This window comes from Gopherus evgoodei, chromosome 3 (assembly GCF_007399415.2).
Source record: "Gopherus evgoodei ecotype Sinaloan lineage chromosome 3, rGopEvg1_v1.p, whole genome shotgun sequence".
Classification (NCBI taxonomy): domain Eukaryota; kingdom Metazoa; phylum Chordata; order Testudines; family Testudinidae; genus Gopherus; species Gopherus evgoodei.
Genome location: NC_044324.1, coordinates 85,013,761 through 85,034,904, shown reverse-complemented (window position 1 = coordinate 85,034,904; position 21,144 = coordinate 85,013,761). Strand labels below are relative to the sequence as shown.

At 39.0% G+C, this 21,144-nt stretch overlaps 1 protein-coding gene across 5 annotated transcripts in view; it reads left to right on the top strand.

Moving 5' to 3' along the window:
- FBXL4 (F-box and leucine rich repeat protein 4) overlaps positions 1–21,144 on the top strand; it is a 94,812-nt gene that overhangs the window by 23,721 nt on the left and 49,947 nt on the right. For all 5 annotated transcript variants that reach the window (XM_030555992.1, XM_030555987.1, XM_030555989.1 and 2 more), the window contains 2 exons: positions 4,487–4,832; positions 14,630–14,874. In XM_030555992.1, the coding sequence (XP_030411852.1) occupies positions 4,487–4,832; positions 14,630–14,874 (591 nt within the window). The remainder of the gene's footprint in view (positions 1–4,486; positions 4,833–14,629; positions 14,875–21,144) is intronic.

Genomic DNA, 21,144 nt, shown 5'->3' with positions numbered 1-21,144 from the left:
AAAATATTTAAATAAATGGTGTTCTATTATTGTTTAACGATTAATTGCGATTCATTTTTTAATCACTTGACAGCCCGAGTTTTTATTAATGAATAAAATATGTTGTTTTAACTACAAAGAGATATTTAAAGTGAGTACAGGTATAAGGCATTAAAGTCAGAAATGGTTACAAGAGAGAAAAATAAAATGCTTTCTTAATTTAACGAGGTAGACTTGGTTCAAGTTGAAGCTCTTACCACAGCTTCCCAGAAACATTTCTGACCAAATTCTCAGGCCAGAATCTGCTAGCAAAATCCAAACGCTGTTTCTTTTGTTGTTTTAGGTGAAAAAGAGAGAGATGAAGAAGGAGAGGGAACTTGGGGTGTTTTTGCCCCTCACTGTTGTAGTTCAGTCACTCTGGGAAATGCATTAAACTTTCCTAAAAGCAGAAAAGAATCCTGTGGCACCTTGTAGACTAACAGACGTATTGGATTTTAGATGTCCAATACATCTGTTAGTCTATAAGGTGCCACAGGACACTGCTGCTTTTACAGATCCAGACTAACACGGCTATCTCTCTGATACTTAACTTTCCTGGTTAATGTTCATTCAGACAGTAAAGGCGGCAACATGGTGTCTGGTGTTGAAAGAGTGTGCATGCTGTTTCTTCTCCCCTCTGCTGAAATGCAGGTTTTCCTTATCTCCTATCTTAGGACCCTGTCTTAAACTGTCTTAGGACCCTGTTTACAACTTTTATTAAATTGAGATGAACACACTTCTGTAATTAGGACTTTTCCGGTGCAGGGCTGTGTGATTTTTGAGCATGAGCTAGTATATCATACAGGGGGGTTTTATAACTTAAGACATAATATATGGAGATATATCTATCTCACAGAACTGGAAGGGACCTTGGAAGGTCATCAAGTCCAGTCCCCTGCCTAGACTAGCAGGACCAAGTACTGATTTTGCCCCAGATCCCTAAATGGCCCCCTTAAAGATTGAACTCACAACCCTGGGTTTAGCAGGCCACTGCTCAAACCACTGAGCTATCCCTCCCCCTCTAAATTTTGCTATATACTTTTTACCATGATGATATTGACCAGGAAGTTGTTAGTTTTCAAATGATATATTACAAGGGATATTTTGTAAAAGATTATTACAGTGGTGTGCAGGGTGTGACTACAAGGATGCATTCAATCACAATAATCCATATTTATATATATATCCATATTTTTTATATATCCATATTTAAAGGATGCTGCTGCTGCTTTCCATCCTGGAGGCACACTAATTTGAAAATCCTGTTGTGACAGCTCTGTGGACCATAGCATGAAGGAGAATAGAAGAATTTATCCATGTTTATCTGAAAATTTCCCTTTGAGTAATAAAATCCATAGACACAGCCCACCTTGAAGACAAATGGATCATTCAGAATAGAGATGGAAATTGGCATCCAAGGATTTGAATTTGTTGTCATTAAGTAGAATTTACCATGCTGTGCGGTAGGAGAAATTGTATATTTAACACAATCTGTAATTTTAAAAAGTAGATTTGAATTAACTTGGCTGGAGTAGTAATGACAATTACAATGTCAACGTCAGGAGGTGGAGAATTCTCCCACTGCCAGTGTCTGATAGGTCTGGTTCTGCCGCCAAGCTGAAAGCAGGCTGTAGTAACCATTGTAACAGATCTGTTGACCTTATTATTGAAGTAAGGAAATTTTCTGATAAACATGGATATATGTTCCTATTCTGAATTTTAATTTTGTCAAGTGAAATTTCCAGGCCTTATTTGCACTGAGTAATTTTTTTTTTTAGTGGAAACGTTGCTTACATTTTATTTTCTGTTTAACAGGACAAGTTAATTGTCCAGTATTGGTATGAGTCAACAATGTTTTGATTTGTCTAAATATTCAGAAGTAGTTGTTATCATCAGCATACACTTGTTACAGATTGAGTGCTGATAGCTTCTATCAGAAAGGGAGCCCAATTACTGCAGAATCAGTGTCAGGTCTCTGAGATCAGTGTGACAAAGAATAGCTAAGTTGTATGAGATCTTTGAAGCTGGGACAAGGATAGTCGGATGTGGGAGGGAGCTACAACTGGTGAAAGTTCACTGGGTTTGTATATAGGGTGCTGAGAATGCTGCAGATACGACGCCAGAGGTAACAGCAGCAGTAGCTGTTGTAGGTTTCCTTCCCTGTCATCAATCTACCTGGTCAAGGAAGCAGAAGGAGCGGGAGCAGTGTGAAGTAGCAGCTGTGACTGGAGCACCTGCAAAACCTCTCCCTGTGGCCTGGAATATGCAGAATACATTTAAAGAGCAGAGCTCTCTCCATTCCCAGGCCTGTGTACAAGGCTGGGGAGCATGGCTGCCTGGGTGGGGATAGTATCAGAGGGGTAGCTGTGTTAGTCTGGATCTGTAAAAGCAGCAAAGAGTCCATTGGCACCTTGTAGACTAATAGACGTTTTGGAGCATGAGCATTCGTGGGTGAATACCCACTTCGTCAGATGCATATAGTGGAAATTTTCCAGGGGCAGGTATATATATGCAAGCAGGAAGCAGGCTAGAGATAACGAGGTTAGTTCAATCAGGGAAGATGAGGCCCTCTTCTAGCAGTTAAGGTTTGAAAACCAAAGGAGGAGAAACTGGTTTTGTAGCTGGTAAGCCATTCACAGTCTTTGTTTAACCCTGAGCTGATGGTGTCAAATTTGCAGATGAACTGAAAGCTCAGCAGTTTCTCTTTGAAGTCTGATCCTGAAGTTTTTTTGCTGCAGGATGGCCACCTTAAGATCTGCTATTATGTGGCCAGGAAGGATGAAGTGTTCTCCTACAGGTTTTTGTATATTGCCATTTCTAATATCTGATTTGTGTCCATTTATCCTTTTCCTTAGAGACTGTCCAGTTTGGACGATGTACTTAGTAGAGGGCCTCTCCTCCCTGGTTGAACTAACCTCGTTATCTCTAGCCTGCTTCTTGCTTGCATATATATACTTGCCCCTGGAAATTTCCACTATATGCATCCGACGAAGTGAGTATTCACCCACGAAAGCTCATGCTCCAAAACGTCTGTTAGTCTATAAGGTGCCACAGGACACTCTGCTGCTTTTGGTGGGGATAGTGCTTTTCTTCTTTCTCTAGACTACTCTATGTGTGGTTTGCTACTGGTGATGCTGCCATTCACTGAAGGAGGTGCATCAGAGAGGATGTATGAATGGGAATTCATTCGTGTCCTGGTACTCCTGCCATTGGGTCCATGTACTGTCAGAGAGGATAAAAATGTTCAAAAAAATGCTTGTTACCAAAAGACTTGAAGTTTTTTTTTTTTAATTCTTATCCATAAAATTGCGCTAATGAGTAGGGCTCTGCCAAATTCATGGATGTGAAAAATGTCACAAACTGAAATTGATCTTTTGTGTGCTTTTACCCTATACTATTCAGATCTCATGGGAGGGGGGAGTCCAGTGTTTCTCAAACTGGGGGTCCTGACCCAGAAGAGGGTTGCTACCTTTAGAACTGGGTGAATGGAGAGCAGCGGCTGCTGGCCAAGGACCCAGCTCTGAAGGCAGCAGCACAGAAGTAAGGGTAGCACAGGCATGCTGCCGTTAGAGCTGGGCTCCCAGCCAGCAGTCGCCGCTCTCTGGCTGCCCAGCACTGAAAGCAGAACCATCTCCAGCAGCAACACAAAAGTAAGGTGGCAATACTGCAACTTCCCTAAAATAACCTTGTGATCCCCCCACAGCCTCTTTTTGGGTCCAGACCCCTACAGTTACACCACCATGAAATTTCATCATGAAATTTTCATGACTGAAATTGACCAAAATGGACCATGAATTTGGTAGGTCCCTACTAAAGAGGCATTTCACAGTGAATGACTTAGAAGAGAAATTCTTGCTTATCTGCTCAAAAGTCAACAAAATAGAACGTAGACAGTTTAAAAATTGTCATTATTAACTGGATTAACAACTCCTTTTTTAATGACTTAACATATTAATATTTAATATATAGGTTTTTTGTTAAAATGTGCTTGTGGGGAGGGGAATTAGAAAAGTTTTGGCTAATTATTTGTATGGTTCTTCATGTGATCCTCTTTTCTCTATTTAGTATATTTGTACTAATATATGACGTTTACTATACAAGCTTATTCTCCTTTTTGCCACACTTGTATAAAATGTGATATGTTACAAGGATTTGTATGTTTGTGTTAGTAAAAGAGCACATTTGTATGTTCATAAGCACACATCCTGTTCTATCCATAGTGCAGAGGAAGTACAGTAATTGTATAATCCTTATATGTGATGAGCCTGTTAATTTTTTTCTTTTTCAGATATTTATTGACATCTGGGGAAATAAAGCAATCTTAACTGGCCTCTCAGCCATGTTCCTAACTTACTAAATACTTGTACTTTTGCCAGAGTAGCACATTGTGCGTAAGTTCAGAGCTTACATTAGTAACTCATCTTTTTGTATTAAACACTGTATTATATATGCAATTTTTCTTTTGTAGGTGGGAAATCCTTTGGTCAGAAGCACCTACCAAGGTGAATTCTCCTCAGGCTCGCCAGTTCACACCTTGTATTAAACAGATTGACTTTCCCACAAATCTAATCCGATTGGAAGTAAATAGTTCGCTTCAGGACTATTACACTGAATTAGATGCAGTAGTACTACATGGTGTGAAAGAGAGACCTGTACTTTCACTTAAGACATCGATGATAGATATGAATGATTTGGATGAAGATGATGATGAAGAAAAGAATGGCTGTGAAATGGATAGTCTTAATAAACAGTTCAGTGTTACAGCCCTCAGGGAATGGACAACTAATGGGTATTTTGATAAACTGCCTTATGAGGTAAGGAAAAAATGCTTCTTATACCGAAATGGAATTGTCTCAACCAGAGGGCAGAAATGCTGTATAGTTACTGATCCAAAGTTATACATTTTTTCCTCACTGGTTATGCAATTCCCTTGCATTATGGTTGTGGGTGTCTGATTTACATAATCATTGTATAGTTATTTCTCAATGGTCATATAATAAGTGACTCTATATACTTTTGGTGATTGTTATTAGCCAATCAGTGTTCAGGTAACCAGACTCTGAGCATGTACATTTCAACTTAGCTACTACAATCCCTCAGTTCTGCCTCTTGAACTCAGAATTTTTCATCTGTTTTCCAGAACATATACACTGCTGTGGCTTTTCATTCCTTTGATTTGAAAAATTCCAAACTTTCCTTCTCTTTCATGTACTGTAAAAATTCTAAAAATCAAACTACTGAAATAGAATCATTTTAAAAATAATTTAAACCCTTCATCTTTTCCGTTGTCCCTGTCTACATAGGGCATCAGGACTCTTCTCCCTAAAATAATTACCATACAGCATATTTGTATTTATTATTTGTATTGGGGAAAATCTCAGCATTTTCCACACAATTCAGTGTTGAAACACAACACAAAATATACTAAAGCAGCGATCGCTAAGCTTTTGCATATTATTTTGAAAAAGTCAAGAGGTCACAACCAGATTCACTGTCCTATTCTAGTGCCTTTGCAGATCCACTCCTCTGCAACACGGAAGACACAGGAATCACCTGTAAATTCCATGGGAAGAATACACTCAGCATGGGGGAGTCACCAATGGCTTTAGGGCCAGCATAGACAGCTCCTCTCCCTTCCACCCTGTAGTCCCCAATGCAGAGGGTATATTGCCCATGGGGAGTGGCTGGAATACACTGTGCTCAACTGTTAGTACACTGTGTTGGGGACTATAGCCTTCTGCTCAGATTTTAGCCATCTGTAGGCTTCTCTAATCTGTAGTAAGGAGAGAATTGGGGAACCATAACTGGTTCTCAGCTTTTCCTTTTTCTCACCTCTTTGGATGCCCTGGCTGGTTGTGGCTGGGGGAAAAGGAGGCATCCTTTGCTGGGCGTTTCCCAAGCAAGTCTCCTTGAGATTCCCAGACCCTGGCAAGGAAGAACGCAATAGAACCAGCAGTTACATTCTCCTTCCCTGGCAGTGCAACAGCAGCTACTGAGAGTGCTCCTAGCTGGAATTGGAGCTGCTCTTGGGGCTAAAGGAGAAATGCTAGGAGGCGATGTTCTCTTCCACCACCTCCCCAAGTGTTGGAGCTGGTTCAATCACTTTCCATTTTAAAATTGCAGGGCATGGCTCAGGGAACAAATTTTCAACTCAGAATCAATTACAAAGTTTTTTTTTCTTAATACAGTCACCCCTGGGCACCAGTGCATTATAGCTGTTCTGGGAAGAACCTGGATGAAGGGAATGAGTGGGGAGGGAGGAAGGAGATAAGAGAGAGGATGTAAGAGGAAAGTAGTGGAGATTGTGGGAAGGGGTGCAAGGAGGCAGGGCCAAAAGTGTTGAACTTCTAAAAGAAAATAGTTTTCCTTTCAGCTCACTTTGGTTTTTGTAGTTTTTCATTTAAAGTTTGTAGTATTAAGATACAACATTCAGTCTAAAGAGGGTTATTCATAATTGTGTGATATTCAAACTCTGGGCCCCATTCCTCATTCTAATCAGCTCAGTATTCAGTCTGAATTAATGAGGAAATAGCTGTATTCTGGCCTGAAACATTTTCAGGCTATCACAATACACACAAAATAGTTTAGTTTTATATAAATGTTGTTGTTACTCGTAATATCTCAAATGCACAAAACCTAGGCAAAACATTTTATTGTTTTGAGTGTACTCTGGGACACTCTCTGCCCCAGAAAATCTTGTCATGTATTACTGTGTTCATTATACTTTTTAAACTAGGAAAAATGTGTTTAAGAATAGGTCTGCTTTAGAAAGGATGAACAAACTGATTTGCAGTCTGTTGGATTAACAAAAGGTTTCTTTTGGTGGTCTCATTCTTATCTAAGTCCTTTAAAAGTATCAGCGAAGAAATGTTTTGGATCCATTTCTGTTGTGCCTGTGGACTCCTGTCTCTTGTTTGTGTGTCTCCATTTTTTTCTCCTTTTAGTGTACTGCTTTTCCCTGTTTTTTTTTACCCATTTTTAATATGTTGGGTTTCATGAATGCATTTATATGGTTTCTCAGGTATCAAGGACATTTTATGTTTGTGCGTGTCCAGCCCCTGATCCACCAAATACTTGTAGTGTTCACAGATTTGCTGCTACCAAACAAACAGAACACGCCAGCTTACTAGTTCCACTTCTGATCACATCTCTCTGCTTTACTTACATTTGATTTTATTATATACATATCTAAGTTTATTTAGCAAAGCACAGATTCAAGTAACAACAAGGAGAAGTATTGGAAACAAATGGTTACATATAAAATAAATTCATAGCATGCATTCTAGAGCCTAGACTTAATTAACAAAATACTCTCAGGCCTTGTAGAGTATTGTACATCCAAAATCCATGTAGCACTTTACAGCCAGGTTGGCTGTGACCCTCCTTTCAAGGCAGTCCATTTGCCTCCTATGTGAAGAGTCCTGTGTGTTCCCTTGATATATGAGAACAGTCCTTTTTCTTTATTAATAAACAGGACCCCTCCCTCTTGCTCTTTGTTTCCTCCTGCAAACTTTCTTTCTTGCAGATTTTGCAATCTCTCAGTTCACCTGACTTAATATGCAGATAGACCTATATTGTGAGACAAATAATACACACATGACTGAGAGATAGGTGTCAGGTACCTCCTGCCTGAAAATAACGTTTCTGAGGTATTTCACCTCCTGGTGATCTGTCTTAACTCCAGCACCTTGAGAACATAATTTTTAGTGTAAATACATATGTCATAAACAGATGGTTAAGGGTTAATGTCTCTTTTACCTGTAAAGGGTTAAGAAGCTCAGTAAACCTGGCTGACACCTGACCAGAGGACCAATAGGGGGACAAGATGCTTTCAAATCTTGGTGGAGGGAAGTCTTAGTTTGTGCTTTTTGTTTTGTTCGTTGTTCGCTGTTGGGACTAAGAGGGACAAGATGTACACCCAGGCTTTCCCAATCTTTCTGAATCAGTCTTTCATGTTTCAGAATAGTAAGTAATAGCCAGGCAAGGCGGATTAGTCTTATGTTTGTTTCTTAACTTGTAAATGTGTCTTTTTGCTGGAAGGATTTTTACCTCTGTTTGCTGTAACTTTGAATCTCAGGCTGTGTGGGGGGGGGGTCCCTCTAGTCTATGTGAATCTGAGTACCCCCTGTAAAGCATTTTCCATCCTGATTTTACAGAGATAATTTTTACCTTTTCTTTCTTTAATTAAAAGCTTTCTTTTTAAGAACCTGATTGATTTTTCCTCGTTTTAGAATCCAAGGGATTGAGTCTAAACTCACCAGGGATTGGTGGGGGGAAAGGAGGGAGGATGGTTAATTCCTCTTTGTTTTAAGATCCAAGGAGTTTGGATCTGTGTAAGCCTCTCAAGGCAACCCGGGGAGGGGAGAGTCTGGGGAGAAAAGGAGGGGGATGGTTAATTTTTCCTTGTTTTAAGTCCTAAGGGGTTTGGGTCTTGGGTTCCCCAGGGAAAGTTTTGGGGGAACAGAAAGTGTGCCAGACACAGACTTCTGGCTGGTGGCAGCGTACCAGATTTAAGCTAGTAATTAAGCTTAAAAGTGATCATGCAGATCCCCACTTCTTGAACTCTAAAGTTCAAAGTGGGGAAAAAACCTTGACAACATAACTCTTTAAATATCATCCAGACACACATTTCGCAACTATTATGATCACCAGTGGGCTGTTGGCTCTCAGTAGACACCTCATGTGCCACCCTTTGGTCAACTATTAGGCAGATATACAACCCAGGGGATCCCTTTAAAACTCTATGCTTCTTCTCTGCCAGTTGGCAGCAGGAAGTCCATGGGTCATAAGAGAATCCACTGGGTCCTGGTTTTTTCCTTTCAAGGTTCTAGATTATTTGTAGTATGTTTTTTCCACATTGATCAAAGCCTGCATCCTGTAGCACCACATAGGTGATTGAAGTTGCTTGCTCAGTAAGAATGAAAGCCTGCTCCACCTGAGTGGCTTTGGCAACTTGAGTAAAGAAAAACATCCATGGACGAATTCTGCAAAGCAGTCACTTGACACTCTCTCCACACATTTACTTTGCATTGAATGTATGTGCATTTGCTGATAAAACCTTTAGTCACATGGTACTTAGGGCTGTGTGTTCCTTAAGGAGCCATTTGCTATAAGGATAGGGAGCTGGAGTATACTGTCTCCCCTTCCTATCTTTTTCACCAGTGCTTCTAGTACACACTTTTTTTCCTGATAGCTTGTCCATGCTCCCTTTTTCACAGCTTAGGTGCTTGATGAAGTACTGCTGTAGCAGACCTGGTCGTGGAGATGGAAAATTATGCCATTTACCTGATGATTTTTCTGGCTAGACTCTCATCCAGAGGAACTTTGTTCTGAATAAGGAGCTAATGTAGGTTAACACACATTTTCTTTTAGATTGGAAGGAATCAAATTGGAGAACTTGGTAGAGATTCCTAGAAAAAGCAAAAATTATAGGATTTGATTCTTCCCCACACCCACTTGTCTGGCCAAGGAGAAGGGAAGAACCAGAGTCTGTGCAAACTTGACTCAGTCTTGGAAAGGAAATTATTGGTTAAATGAAGTTGTAATTTGCTTTTGCTCATAATAAAATGCTATTGCTGAAGATAAACAGTGCATTTAGTGGTTACAGTACGGTTAAAGATATATTCCTTGCATTGAAGAGCTAAGAATTAGTGTAATGGGAAATTAGTTCTCACCTGTATGAACCAGTAGCTTCTCGTCAGCTCCAGGGGAGTTCAGAAGACAAACACTAATGTGACTTGGCCCTCCAGCTAAGCCCCAAACACAGCTCCAAATGTTACCAAGTCTGATGAGCTAGGATGACCTGACCATCACCAAAAGGGCGGTGGTGGGGAAAGGGTACCAGAAAGAATGTAGGGATACATATAAAGGGGTGTATTGGTAGTTTATCATGATCTGCACCTAAAGTTTTAGTCTCTATTTCCCCATAAGTTCCCTTACCTTTCTGGCAATTCCAGAGTTTCCCTGGGAAGCAGTCCTACCTCTGACACAAAAATGTGAAAGTGAACTGTCAGGTTGGGGAGAAAAGAAAAATGCAACTAGCTGACTCCAATTAACTAGCCCTCTCAGAGGATGCTGGTGGTGAGAGGGGCCTGGGGTTTTAATAAGCCCAGACCTAGCTCATTCCAGGTGGGGAGAGCAGAGTCAACACTCAAGGAGACTGGGAGGCTGAGGGAGTGCCAAGGGGAAAAACAGCTCCAGAAAGAGGTAAGAGGAGAGGTTATCACGTTGGGGAAAAGGTACTGAGTTTGGATAGAGTTGAGGCCTTCCTTCCTAAGAAACTGGACTTGCCTGAAAGATAAGAGAAGTCATTGGGAAATGGACTAAAGACTAGGTGTAGATGATGATGACGATAAAAGGGGTGTATCAGGTTTTTAGTTTATAAATATTCCTACATTCTCTCTGGTGTCCTTTTTCCCTTCATCCTTTCTGGGGTGGTCACGTCATTCTGGCTTACCAGCCTCGGTGACGTTTGTAACTGCAGAATTTGAGACTTAGCTAGAGGGCCAAGTCGTGTTGGTGGTTGTCTGATGAACTCCCTGGGGTTGATGAGAATCTATCAGTTCATAACTTTATAAACACCCTGTGCCTTAATGGAGGAAGGTATTTCTATAATCTTATATATACATCTTGAGCTCCTTGCAAACAAATGAGTAGTGCAATGTGAGAACATGGGCTATGATGACAAAATGGAGATGTAAGATAGATGATTACCTTTACTGTGTATAAAGAATAACCTTTTCCTTTTTTCTTTTTGAGTTTGGTCACTGATAATTCTTTCGAATTGCAAATGGAAACTTCCAAACTGGTGCTTTGAATGCAGGTCCAATCTTTGAATGTTCATGCTATTCTAGCATATATTGATCTAATGAGTTATCCTCTTTAAAAGCAGGATACTCTGTACTTATTCATCTTGGATAAGATAAAAAGTATGTATCCGTGTTGTTATATTTTTTTTCTGTCTTATCGTAAGAAAACAACTCTTTTTTTTGTATTCTGTTTCCTTTCTTTTGAAATCATATATGGTTTTAAATACCCTCTATGCTGTTTCTCTTTGTAACAAAGATGACATGATAGCAGTTTTCAGGTATCTAAAAGGGTGTCATCAGGAGGAGGGGGGAAACTTGTTCACCTTAGCCTGTAATGATAGAACAAGAAGCAATGGGCTTAAACTGCAGCAAGGGAGGTTTAGGTTGGACATTAGGAAAAAGTTCCTAACTGTCAGTGTAGTTAAACACTGGACTAAATTGCCTAGGCAGGTTGTGGAATCTCCATCTCTGGAGATATTTAAGAGTAAGTTAGATAAATGTCTATCAGAGATGGTGTAGACAGTATTTGGTCCTGCCATGAGGGCAGGGGACTGGACTCGATGACCTCTCGAGGTCCCTTCCAGTCCTAGAGTCTATGAATCTATAATTCTTCATCTGTGCATAGTAACAACAGTTTGAAGGAAATTCCACGTTATGAGATTAGTTTTCAAAAGCAGATATTCAGTTCAGCTGCATTCTGGGAGTTGTCCTGAACACAGAATAGTATAGCACATCACATATTCATTATAGTATCAATTTATACTTTATGCTAGGAGACACACACAGACACACACACACGCAAAAAGCAGGTTTCTGACAGACAGCAGACCAGACTAGCAATGATTAATGGTGGTTAGCCTTTAGACTTAGACCCTGTTATTTGTTTAATCAAAAGTGAGCAAAAAGTATTTAAATCTCAGTGTCATAATCTTAGTGACATTTTATTATACTTTTTTGTAATATCTAAAATGAAAAATAGTCTAATTTTAGTAAATAAAATAAAATGTTGGCATTAAATTTTCTGGTTAAGAGGCTGATATTGTAAGAGATTTCATCATAGGTGGTACAGAGGTAGCGTTCTGTAGGTTAGGAAATACTTTTAAAATAATTAGTTTAAAGGGACATTGGTGACTGCTTTTCATAGTCTTGCCACTGTTTTGTAGTGCTCAGAAGTCAAAGTATTTTTTCCATTTAGCCAAACTTTGATGTTCTCCATCTCCAGTTTTCATTGCAGTTGAAATTAATGTTAATTTATCAGAAATTATGTCAGCATAATTCTGGAAGTAGGTTTTGCTGACTTTTATTCCCTTTGTTGGTCAGCTTGCCTATTAAACAGGAGAGCACTATAAGTCACTAAAGATCTTAGATAAACAGTGGATATTTTACTGCAGTGGAAAAAAACTTGGAGGGAGTAGTGAATATTCAGAAAATATATATTTATGGTGGATTATAAAAAATGGAATAGCTGAAAATTTACAAACGCCTCTATAATTTTAGTGAAAGCATATGTATTAGAGGTATAATAGAACCACACAATGAACTTTGTTAAGCAACTGTAGCTCTATATGCATTTCTTAACAATGCCAAAATCAAGGAACTTTAGTTAAGCTAGTATTTAATGTCATGCTACCTTGACTCCCATGAAATTATTCATATATCACAATACCTAAAAGCACTAACTCCTCAGCTATGCAGTGTATTTCCTTTCTATTGCAGCTGTAACCAATCACAAAATGCATGTTCAGTTCTTCACAGTCTCATTGAAATGCACAACCTGAACTCCAACCTCAGCTAGTTAAAAAGAATTTCCCTGTAAACATGTGAAGTCTGATGTTTGTACATGGAAGAACATTAAGACTGAAGTTAAAGTTGTGTGGTTGTAAGGAAATAAACGAGTGCACAAATTTTATTGTTTGTATGTTAGAAATTAAAGGACGTGTGTGAAGCCAAGGAGTCTGAGAGTGAGTTTGTGTTTATTATAGCTGAGTACAGAATCTAGAGCTGGGTGGGAACCAGATGTTTCATTTTGCAGGGAATTTTGTGACTTAGAAATTTTTTTCCATTCTGAAACAGAACACAAAAAAGTGTTGAAATGTCCTGTTAAGTGGAATTCGGGGTGGGGGGGGGGTGTGGAATTCATTTGGGGTACATAGAAATATTCTGTTTTTACAAAATTGAAATGTTTCATTCCTATTTCGATTTGATTTTATAATATATAAAATTTTAAAAATTAAGAATCAAAACATGTTCAATAAAGGTTAAATGGAGCAAAACATTTATTTCAATTTTTGTTTTTAAACAAACTTTTGTCAAAACTGGGACATTGCTTCTAAATGTTTCGCTTTCAACAAATCTGCGTTTACTGGCCAAAAAAAATTCTGTTGGAAAATTTTTTGACTGTCTTTAAATCATTTGCCTTTAGGTGTTTGTGTGTGTTAATGTTGTCTTAACTGGAGATTTCTTTCATGGTTAATGAGTGTAATGATTGAGTGCATTTTCTGTCAATCTCTAATCGAACAAAGTTTTTGTGTGGCAGTTCTCCTGGTTTTTTTTCTCCTTTTTAAATGAGTATCCATATTTATATTTATCCATGTTTTCAAGTGAAACAGGGTAGGGAAAGCAAGAGTAATTGAAGTAGGGCATTATAAGGTGTGTAGTAGGGGTGGGGAGGCAGATTTGGGAGTTTTTTGGAGTCATGGCTGTTTGCTTTGGTACTGGCTAAAGAACTTGTGTTTAGAGTTACATCTGGTACAGGGAAGGGATGGAACCCCAAGCACAAAGCAAGAGAGTGATTAGGTCTAGGAAAAAAGGTCAGAAAGTGAGAGAGTTGTACACTGGTCACATTTACTTACTAGATCTACATGGGGGGAGCTGTTGACCTAAGATATGTAACTTCAGCTATGCAAAAAGCGTAGCTGAAGTCGGCGTATCTTAGGTCGATTTACCTGGCCATGAGGACGGAGGCGAGTCGGCCACTGCCGCTCCCCTGTAGACTCCGCTTCTGCCTCTCACCGCGTGGAGTTCCAGAGTCGATGGCAGAGTGATTGGGGATCGATTTTATCACATCTACACTAGATGCGATAAATTGATCCCCGATAGATCAGTTACTACCTGCTGGTCCGGCGAGTAGTGTAGATGTGACTGCAACTAGAACCATGGGGCCTGGGAGGTGTAGGGCTGAGGCTGAAGCATAGTTGAATCTTACAGCAGGGAACAGAGGGCTAAATCCCAGGAAGATCAGGGAATGGGGAGATTGGAGCAGAGCAGGGGTGCTGGAACAATTTGTATAGTGGAGTTGCTGAAAGCCGTTGAACCAAACTGTAAACCCTGTATGTGATGGAAACCACTTCAACCCCAGGGTGCGGCAGTTCCAGTACCTATGGAGCAGAGTCTAATTGTCTCTTGCAAATGTGCTACTAGCTGAAAAACAAATGCAGGGAAGAAGAGAGAGGATGTCAATTCAGTGTCTGGTCAACTCAGAGAGCAGACTGTGAAGGAAGCTATGTAAACATAGGGTTTACATTTATTTATACAACTGTTCAAATTAGCTTGGGTAAGAAGCTTCTTAATAGTTAGAAAGCTTCTGTTTCTTTTATATGCTGAGCTGCTTTTCCACTGTTGCTTAATGTTATCTAACTGATAAGGTGGTGATTTCTTATTTAATTGTTAATCTATGGTTTATTTGAGACACTACTTTAAATAAAAATATTAACTTTGTAATTAACAGTATATTTTCTTACTGCTTGGCAAGTTTCCCTTCACATTTTGAATTCTGTGATCTGTTTTTTGTGTTTTTAATATAGCTCATTCAGTTGATTTTGAGTCACCTTACAGTACCAGACCTGTGTAGACTAGCACAGACTTGTAAGCTACTATATCAGCATTGCTGTGATCCTCTACAATACATTCACCTCAGTTTACAACCCTACTGGGCAAGGATAAATGACACATCTCTGGAATATCTACTGTCTCGCTGCACTCTGGTCCAATGGCTGAATTTATCTTGGACAGGAAACAGGGGAGCCATATCTGTTTCTGGATTTAGCAGGTCAGTGCTCAATATACTGAGGTATTTCAGCAGGCCCTGTTTTCTGAGCTGCTGTTCAGTTGTTTCATTATTAAATATTTAAAAGCCTTTAGACCTCATGCTTGTATCAAAAGGCAGGCATGCAACTTCGTTGTGTTTTACCATGAAGGGCAGGATTTTTTGATGTAGGAAATCGTTCAATTTAATATATTTTCCAGCTAAAACAAGGAGAGATTGCACACAACAGTAGAAGCCAGTTTAATGTGATAGATTACATATATTAAATATATCTCATACAGAAAAGTTTCTCTTAATAAGAACTCATGTTAACTTTCTTCTGTAATATTGAGACTCCAATTGGAATTACGCTATAAAAATTTTTTCACAAATAATACCTTCAAAATGTCCTTGATATAGATGAAGCCATTAAATGTCAGTATTTTGGAATTGCTGTGATATTGAACTGATTATATTTCTTACTGTGTGCTATATGAAAGAGAACTGTCAAAAAGCGGTCCTGTAAGTTAGTAAAGCACAAACTCAGGTATACACCTCTACCTCGATATAACACTGTCCTTGGGAGCCAAAACATCTTAACAGCGTTATAGATGAAACCGTGTTATATTGAACTTGCTTTGATCCACCGGAGTACGCAGCCCCGGCCCCCCAGAGCACTGCTTGACTACGTTAAATCCAAGTTCATGTTATATCGGGTGGGATTATATTGAGGTAACAGTATATTACTGAAGGTCTGCTTTCAGTGAATTGATAAGTTGAGTTTAAACTCTAGTGACTAGCTCATGGACAGAGCTAGTAAGTGGTGTATGGGATTATATTTTCAGATCATTCATTAGGCCAGGATCCAGCAAACTGCTTCATTTTGGGGATGAGTCCCTGAGCCCATGAAGAGCCCCACTGAAGTAAATGAGTCTCCTTGTGGGCAAAGGAGTTGACCCATGTGGAGCAGCTTGCAGGAGTGGGACCCTAAGTAATCACTGGAGTGTAATGTAAGTTAAAATATCTTCATATGCACCTTCATGCCAAACTGGAAAAAATGACTATGTAGTCATAGTTCATCAAAAACAGCTAAATTACAGGGACACTTTTTGGTACAACCACCATGTTCCTGTTTTGCTAATGTCTCACTTTGTGCTTTTTTGCTCATTTGCCTTAAACAGTATCTATTAGGGCACTTCACTGTAAACAGAAAATGACTTCTGTAAACAAAAGATAACCAGCAGATGGAAGCTGAACTTCACTGATAAAACAGAAATGTTTAGTCTAATGTAACTTTTTTTCTATATATTCTTTCCACTCACATATATTCATTTCTGATACATTTTTGCAGTACTACAACCACTTTTTCCTTTTGGAGTACAAAATACTCTGAAAATTCCTTCTTTTTTTTTCTAAATATCATTCAAGGTGCATCTCTCCTTATATGTAGATTTGTAGGAAACAAGACATTACATAATTTAATATACAAAAGCATCTTCTAATGCTGGCTGTGCAGTTAGATACATTTGGTGCCTTCTGTCATATAGATGCTCAGTAGTGTCATTCCTGTTAACTCTGCCTGTTGAAAACTAGAAATGTGTGTAAGTTCAAGCTTATATAAATACACAGTGCAACTTTCATTTTTTACATGTTCAGTACAGATTAATCTCTGAAAATTTAATGCATGATATTTAACTGTATTACTTAGACATTGGTGCCATTGGTAGTGGAATAACTGCCCAAATTTAAAGGATTACAAACTCTGCAAAATAACAACATGACATTGGTCTAGGATAGGGTTCATTTACTGATTGGCCCTTTTGCTTATCTATGGAAATGATAGCTGCAGTGATTTGTAGTCAGCATTCCCAGAATAAACACTAAATATTCATAACTTGATTAATGAATAATCTGAATAAGCATGGCCTATTTATGGTCATATGTGAACAAGATTTATTTAGAACAATTTTAAGTGTTCTCTCAGACCTTGGAGATGATTGCTAAATTATCTGTATTTTTAGGAGTCATGCAGAAAAAAGTGCATGCAGCCATTTGAGTTTTTGGGAGGTTTTTTTGGCTGAGGCTTGTTAGTCACGCAGCTATACGATACCCTTAAGAATCAGGACTAGTGAACTAAATTATTGGGTGGTTTTTTTTTTTAAATATACGATTTACACAGGATTTTCACTCTTGAGTGAAAACGTACTATCTTTTATATGTTTTGGCCAGTTTTTTGAAAGATTTTACTGTGAGGGCACATATCTTGAAGCACTGTTTTATCTCTTTTGCTCTGTAGAGATGTCTCTTTCTGTTTTTACAAATAATTTAAAAAAGACAAATTTTTCTGTTTCATCACTGGGTATTGACCTGTTTCTGTCATTTTCTGGCACCAAGGAAGGGAAATCTGCTTCCCATTTGTTTGTTGCTAAATGAATTTGAGTGTGTTTTAAGGGAGCATAGATATTAGAGGAACTCATATTTCTCATAGGCATTAGTGCAGTGATTCCCAAACTTTAATAACCCGTGAACCCCTTTCACTAAAATGTGAAGTCTCATGAACCCCCTCCTAAAAATGAATATTTCCAGAGATTTAAGTTTAAATCTCCTCAGTGTGATGCTAACATTCACTCACCTTTCACTGAAGCAAAACAGCACTCCAGAGAAAATGACTTAGTATTGAATTATTGAGTCACCCGAATGCTGCTACAGTGACTACTACCTGGTTCCGGCTGGTTTGGCGCGCAAACACCTTTTTTTCCACCAGGGCCAGGTGCACCACGAGGGACAAATTAGCCTGGACCACCTCCTATTTACAATGTGGCCCCTGCTCACTCTGCCCCTTATGCCACCCAACTTCCCGTCTGCCAAAGACAGGGATCCAAGCTACCACCTGCATGCCTAGGGTCCCAGCTGCCTCCCTGCCCACGATGGGGCTCAGGCAGCTGGCCCCTGCTGGCCGGGGTGTGGGCTGCCGGCTCCGCACTCCGTGAGGCTTGGGCTGCTGGCCCACACTGACTGCTGGGGCTCAGGCTGCTGGCTCAAACTGCCCAGCCTCACGCTGCATGGGGTTTGGGCTGCCAGCGCCTCTGCTGGCCGGGGCTTGGGGCTGCTGGCCCCGTGGGGCTCAGGCTGCCCACTCAGTGCTCCACAGGGCTCGGGCTGGGTCTGCAACTGGGTCACACCTGCTGCCTCCCATGCCCAGGGTCCTCTGGCCGCCATTAAGGAAATTTTTCTGGCAACCCCCCTGTAAAATTGTGTGAACCCCCAGGGGTTTGTGAACCCCAGTCTGGGAAGCATTGCATTAGTGTGACTTCCTTTTGTAATATGGCCACTCTCTGGATAAAGATGGACCTTCCTCAACAGAGGGAAATCTATCAAGTAGCCTTTTAGCATTCCACACATAGCTTCATGTGCCTCCATTATTTGGATGTTGGACCTTCCTCTGATGCAGTTTAAAAATCATATTGTAAACAAATTACATTCTCTATCAATTATACTAATACTATCTTAGATAACTTAAAGGGAAATATATTTTAAAAAATCAAATATTTTGGTAATAGTGGGTGAAATTCTGGCCTCATATCAGGGTGGATTTGATTTAAATCACTAGTCAGGAAGACTTGATTTAATCACGGATTTCTACATAAAAGTGCATTCTTGTTAGTTGTTATAACCTTAATAAATATGCTTCACAACTCACAGATATAGGTTTCATTTTTAGAAGGTACACATTTTTAAGTGATTTATTTTGAAAACTTTTCAGATTAGTTTTACAGCTATATCAGAAAATGAATGATTGTTTGCTTATTTCATTTACCAAAGGTAATTGAAGCAAATATTTATGAAATAATTGGGAGGTGAGCTATCTGCAGTTCAACAGGTTAATCTTTATATTTGGAGGATTTTCTTGTCATGCTGTATTAGGAGGAGACCATCACCAGACAGACATTTAAATTGTTTTATTTAACTAAAACAATGTTAAGTATTCTGGATTTTTTTCTTCAACAGCAAACATTGAAGCAGATATTTATGAAGTCATTGGGAGGATTTTCTTGCCATGCTGTATTAGGAGGAGAACATCACCAGAGACATTTAAATTCTTTTTAAATTCTTTTTTTTAACTAAAACAACAATGTTATGTATTCTGTGATTTTTTTTCTTCACTAGCAAACATATAGTATTTTAACAAAACAAGTTAAACATTCAAGTTTTTTAAAATCAGTTTTGTTTTTGTTAAAATTGTTTTAAACTAAAATAGTTAAATAAAATATTTAAAAAACAAAACAAAAATTAAATCGACTGTGTCAGCCAGGTCAACATGAGACACTTAAAATATTGGCTTCTGCAGATAACTCAGTCGTCTTCACCCTCATTTTCCTGTTTGTTCATAATCTGGAAAAGAAAAACAAGCTTTCCTGCTTTTTCAGGTCCCAAACGATTTCTCAGCTTGGAATGATTAATCCAAAGGAAGAAAATATTCTTTCTACACCAGCAGAAGAAGCTACTGCTGTTAAAAGTGAGATTATCACTTCAATACTCTCTAAATCCAAATGCTTAAGTGACTTCCACCAGTTCACTGATGTGGCTTTCTTTAAAACATCATCAGCAAACATATATTTCTTGAGTGTTTCACCCTTAGCTCTGAAGTTTATTTAGTTGGCATTATGGAGAGATTATTGCTGGATGTCCATGTCATCGCCAACTCCTCTTCTTCAGCAGTTAAGGTTTGACCCCGGTACCGAGTATTGAGAATATTTGCAAGAAAATGAGCTGGAGATAGTGCTTGTCCCATTCGTTTTTTTAATACTTGTAATTTAACTCTGTCATTGCATATTTCGCTTTTTAAGATCTCATTCAGTTCCTTCCAAATTTCAGAAGCGTCAGCAGTAAAACAGCTATTTCCCTGCATTTTGTTCAAGGTTACAGAAATAGGTTTCAGGGTACACAGCATGTGTTCAACATTTCTCTTAAGCCCAATGATGAGAACTTTGGCTGTGACAGTGCCATCTATTTTTTCATTATTTTGTTCACAAACAGCATCAGATTAGGCCAGTTCTTGATATAGTGCTCAAAACAGTCCACTACTGACTTCCATCACACGTCTTGTGGGAGAGTTACTTTGATTCCTCCCACTTTCTTCAGAGCAGCTGCTGCAAAGGGTTGTTACGGAAGTATTTTACAGTTTCAACAACATTAGCCTTTATTTCTGGAACGCTGAAGTCTTTGGCTAGGATGTGCATCAGATGAGCACTGCAACCCTATGTTATTAGCTTTGGACTCTCTTCTAAATAATTTCTTCTCATCTTGGACACATTTGCAGCATTGTCTGTGACCGAGCTACGTACTAGACATTTGAATCTTTTTTTTACAGTTATAGCTTTTACTGCTACTTCTTGTAAGTATTCTGCTGTGTGTGCATTTCCTGATGTCTCAATTGTTTCTGTAAGGAAGACATTCCCTTCTTCTGTTGTCACACAAGCACATTCAACAGGATCATTGTGGACATTGCTCCACTCATCAACATCCAGACCTTTTGCACAGTGCTCAATTTCTCTTTCATACAGCAGTTTGCCTGCAGCACCTGCTCTGTTGGGTGGACTGTATCCTGGCCTTAATAACTGAACCATGTTAATGAAGTGTGGGTTCAACTTCTAAACCATACGGAAAGGAGAGTTGCATAAACAAACCAGGCAATTTTTTCATCAGTTACCTCTTTTTGTAATCTGCTGGCTCTTATCACAAACTTATCTATGGTTGTTTCTGGATGATGGAGATTTTTTTTTTTTCTTTTTGCTATAAGTGTTAAACTGTGGCTATGTGACATACATGATGTGACTGAAACATTATCATTGGCAGATAACTCTGAAACTATAGAAAACGATGGTGATCTTGAAGGTGGATAGTCTTCAGAATCCTGTATGTGGAGGATGGATTCTCCTAAACAAAATAAGTTAATGCAGTTGTTTAATTATTATTACCATACTGCTCATTTAATAGTATTCACTGACACTCAGTACTACTTTAAAGGTAAAATTGTAAAAGGAAGATCTGCCTATTTCAGCTATTTATTTTTTTATCACAACTGCATCTAAAATGATAGTATCATAGAGTAACAACTATATTTTTTGCTCAAACATGAGAATTCAAGAATAGTCCAGAAGGAAGACAGGCGATCCTTAAGAAAGAAGTATGAAATAAAAAAGTTTACCAACCTGAAGATCCTGCATGTTCCTTTCATCATCTTCAACGCAGCTCCCTCCTGAGAAGGAACACTTCTCATGATTTGGTTTCATT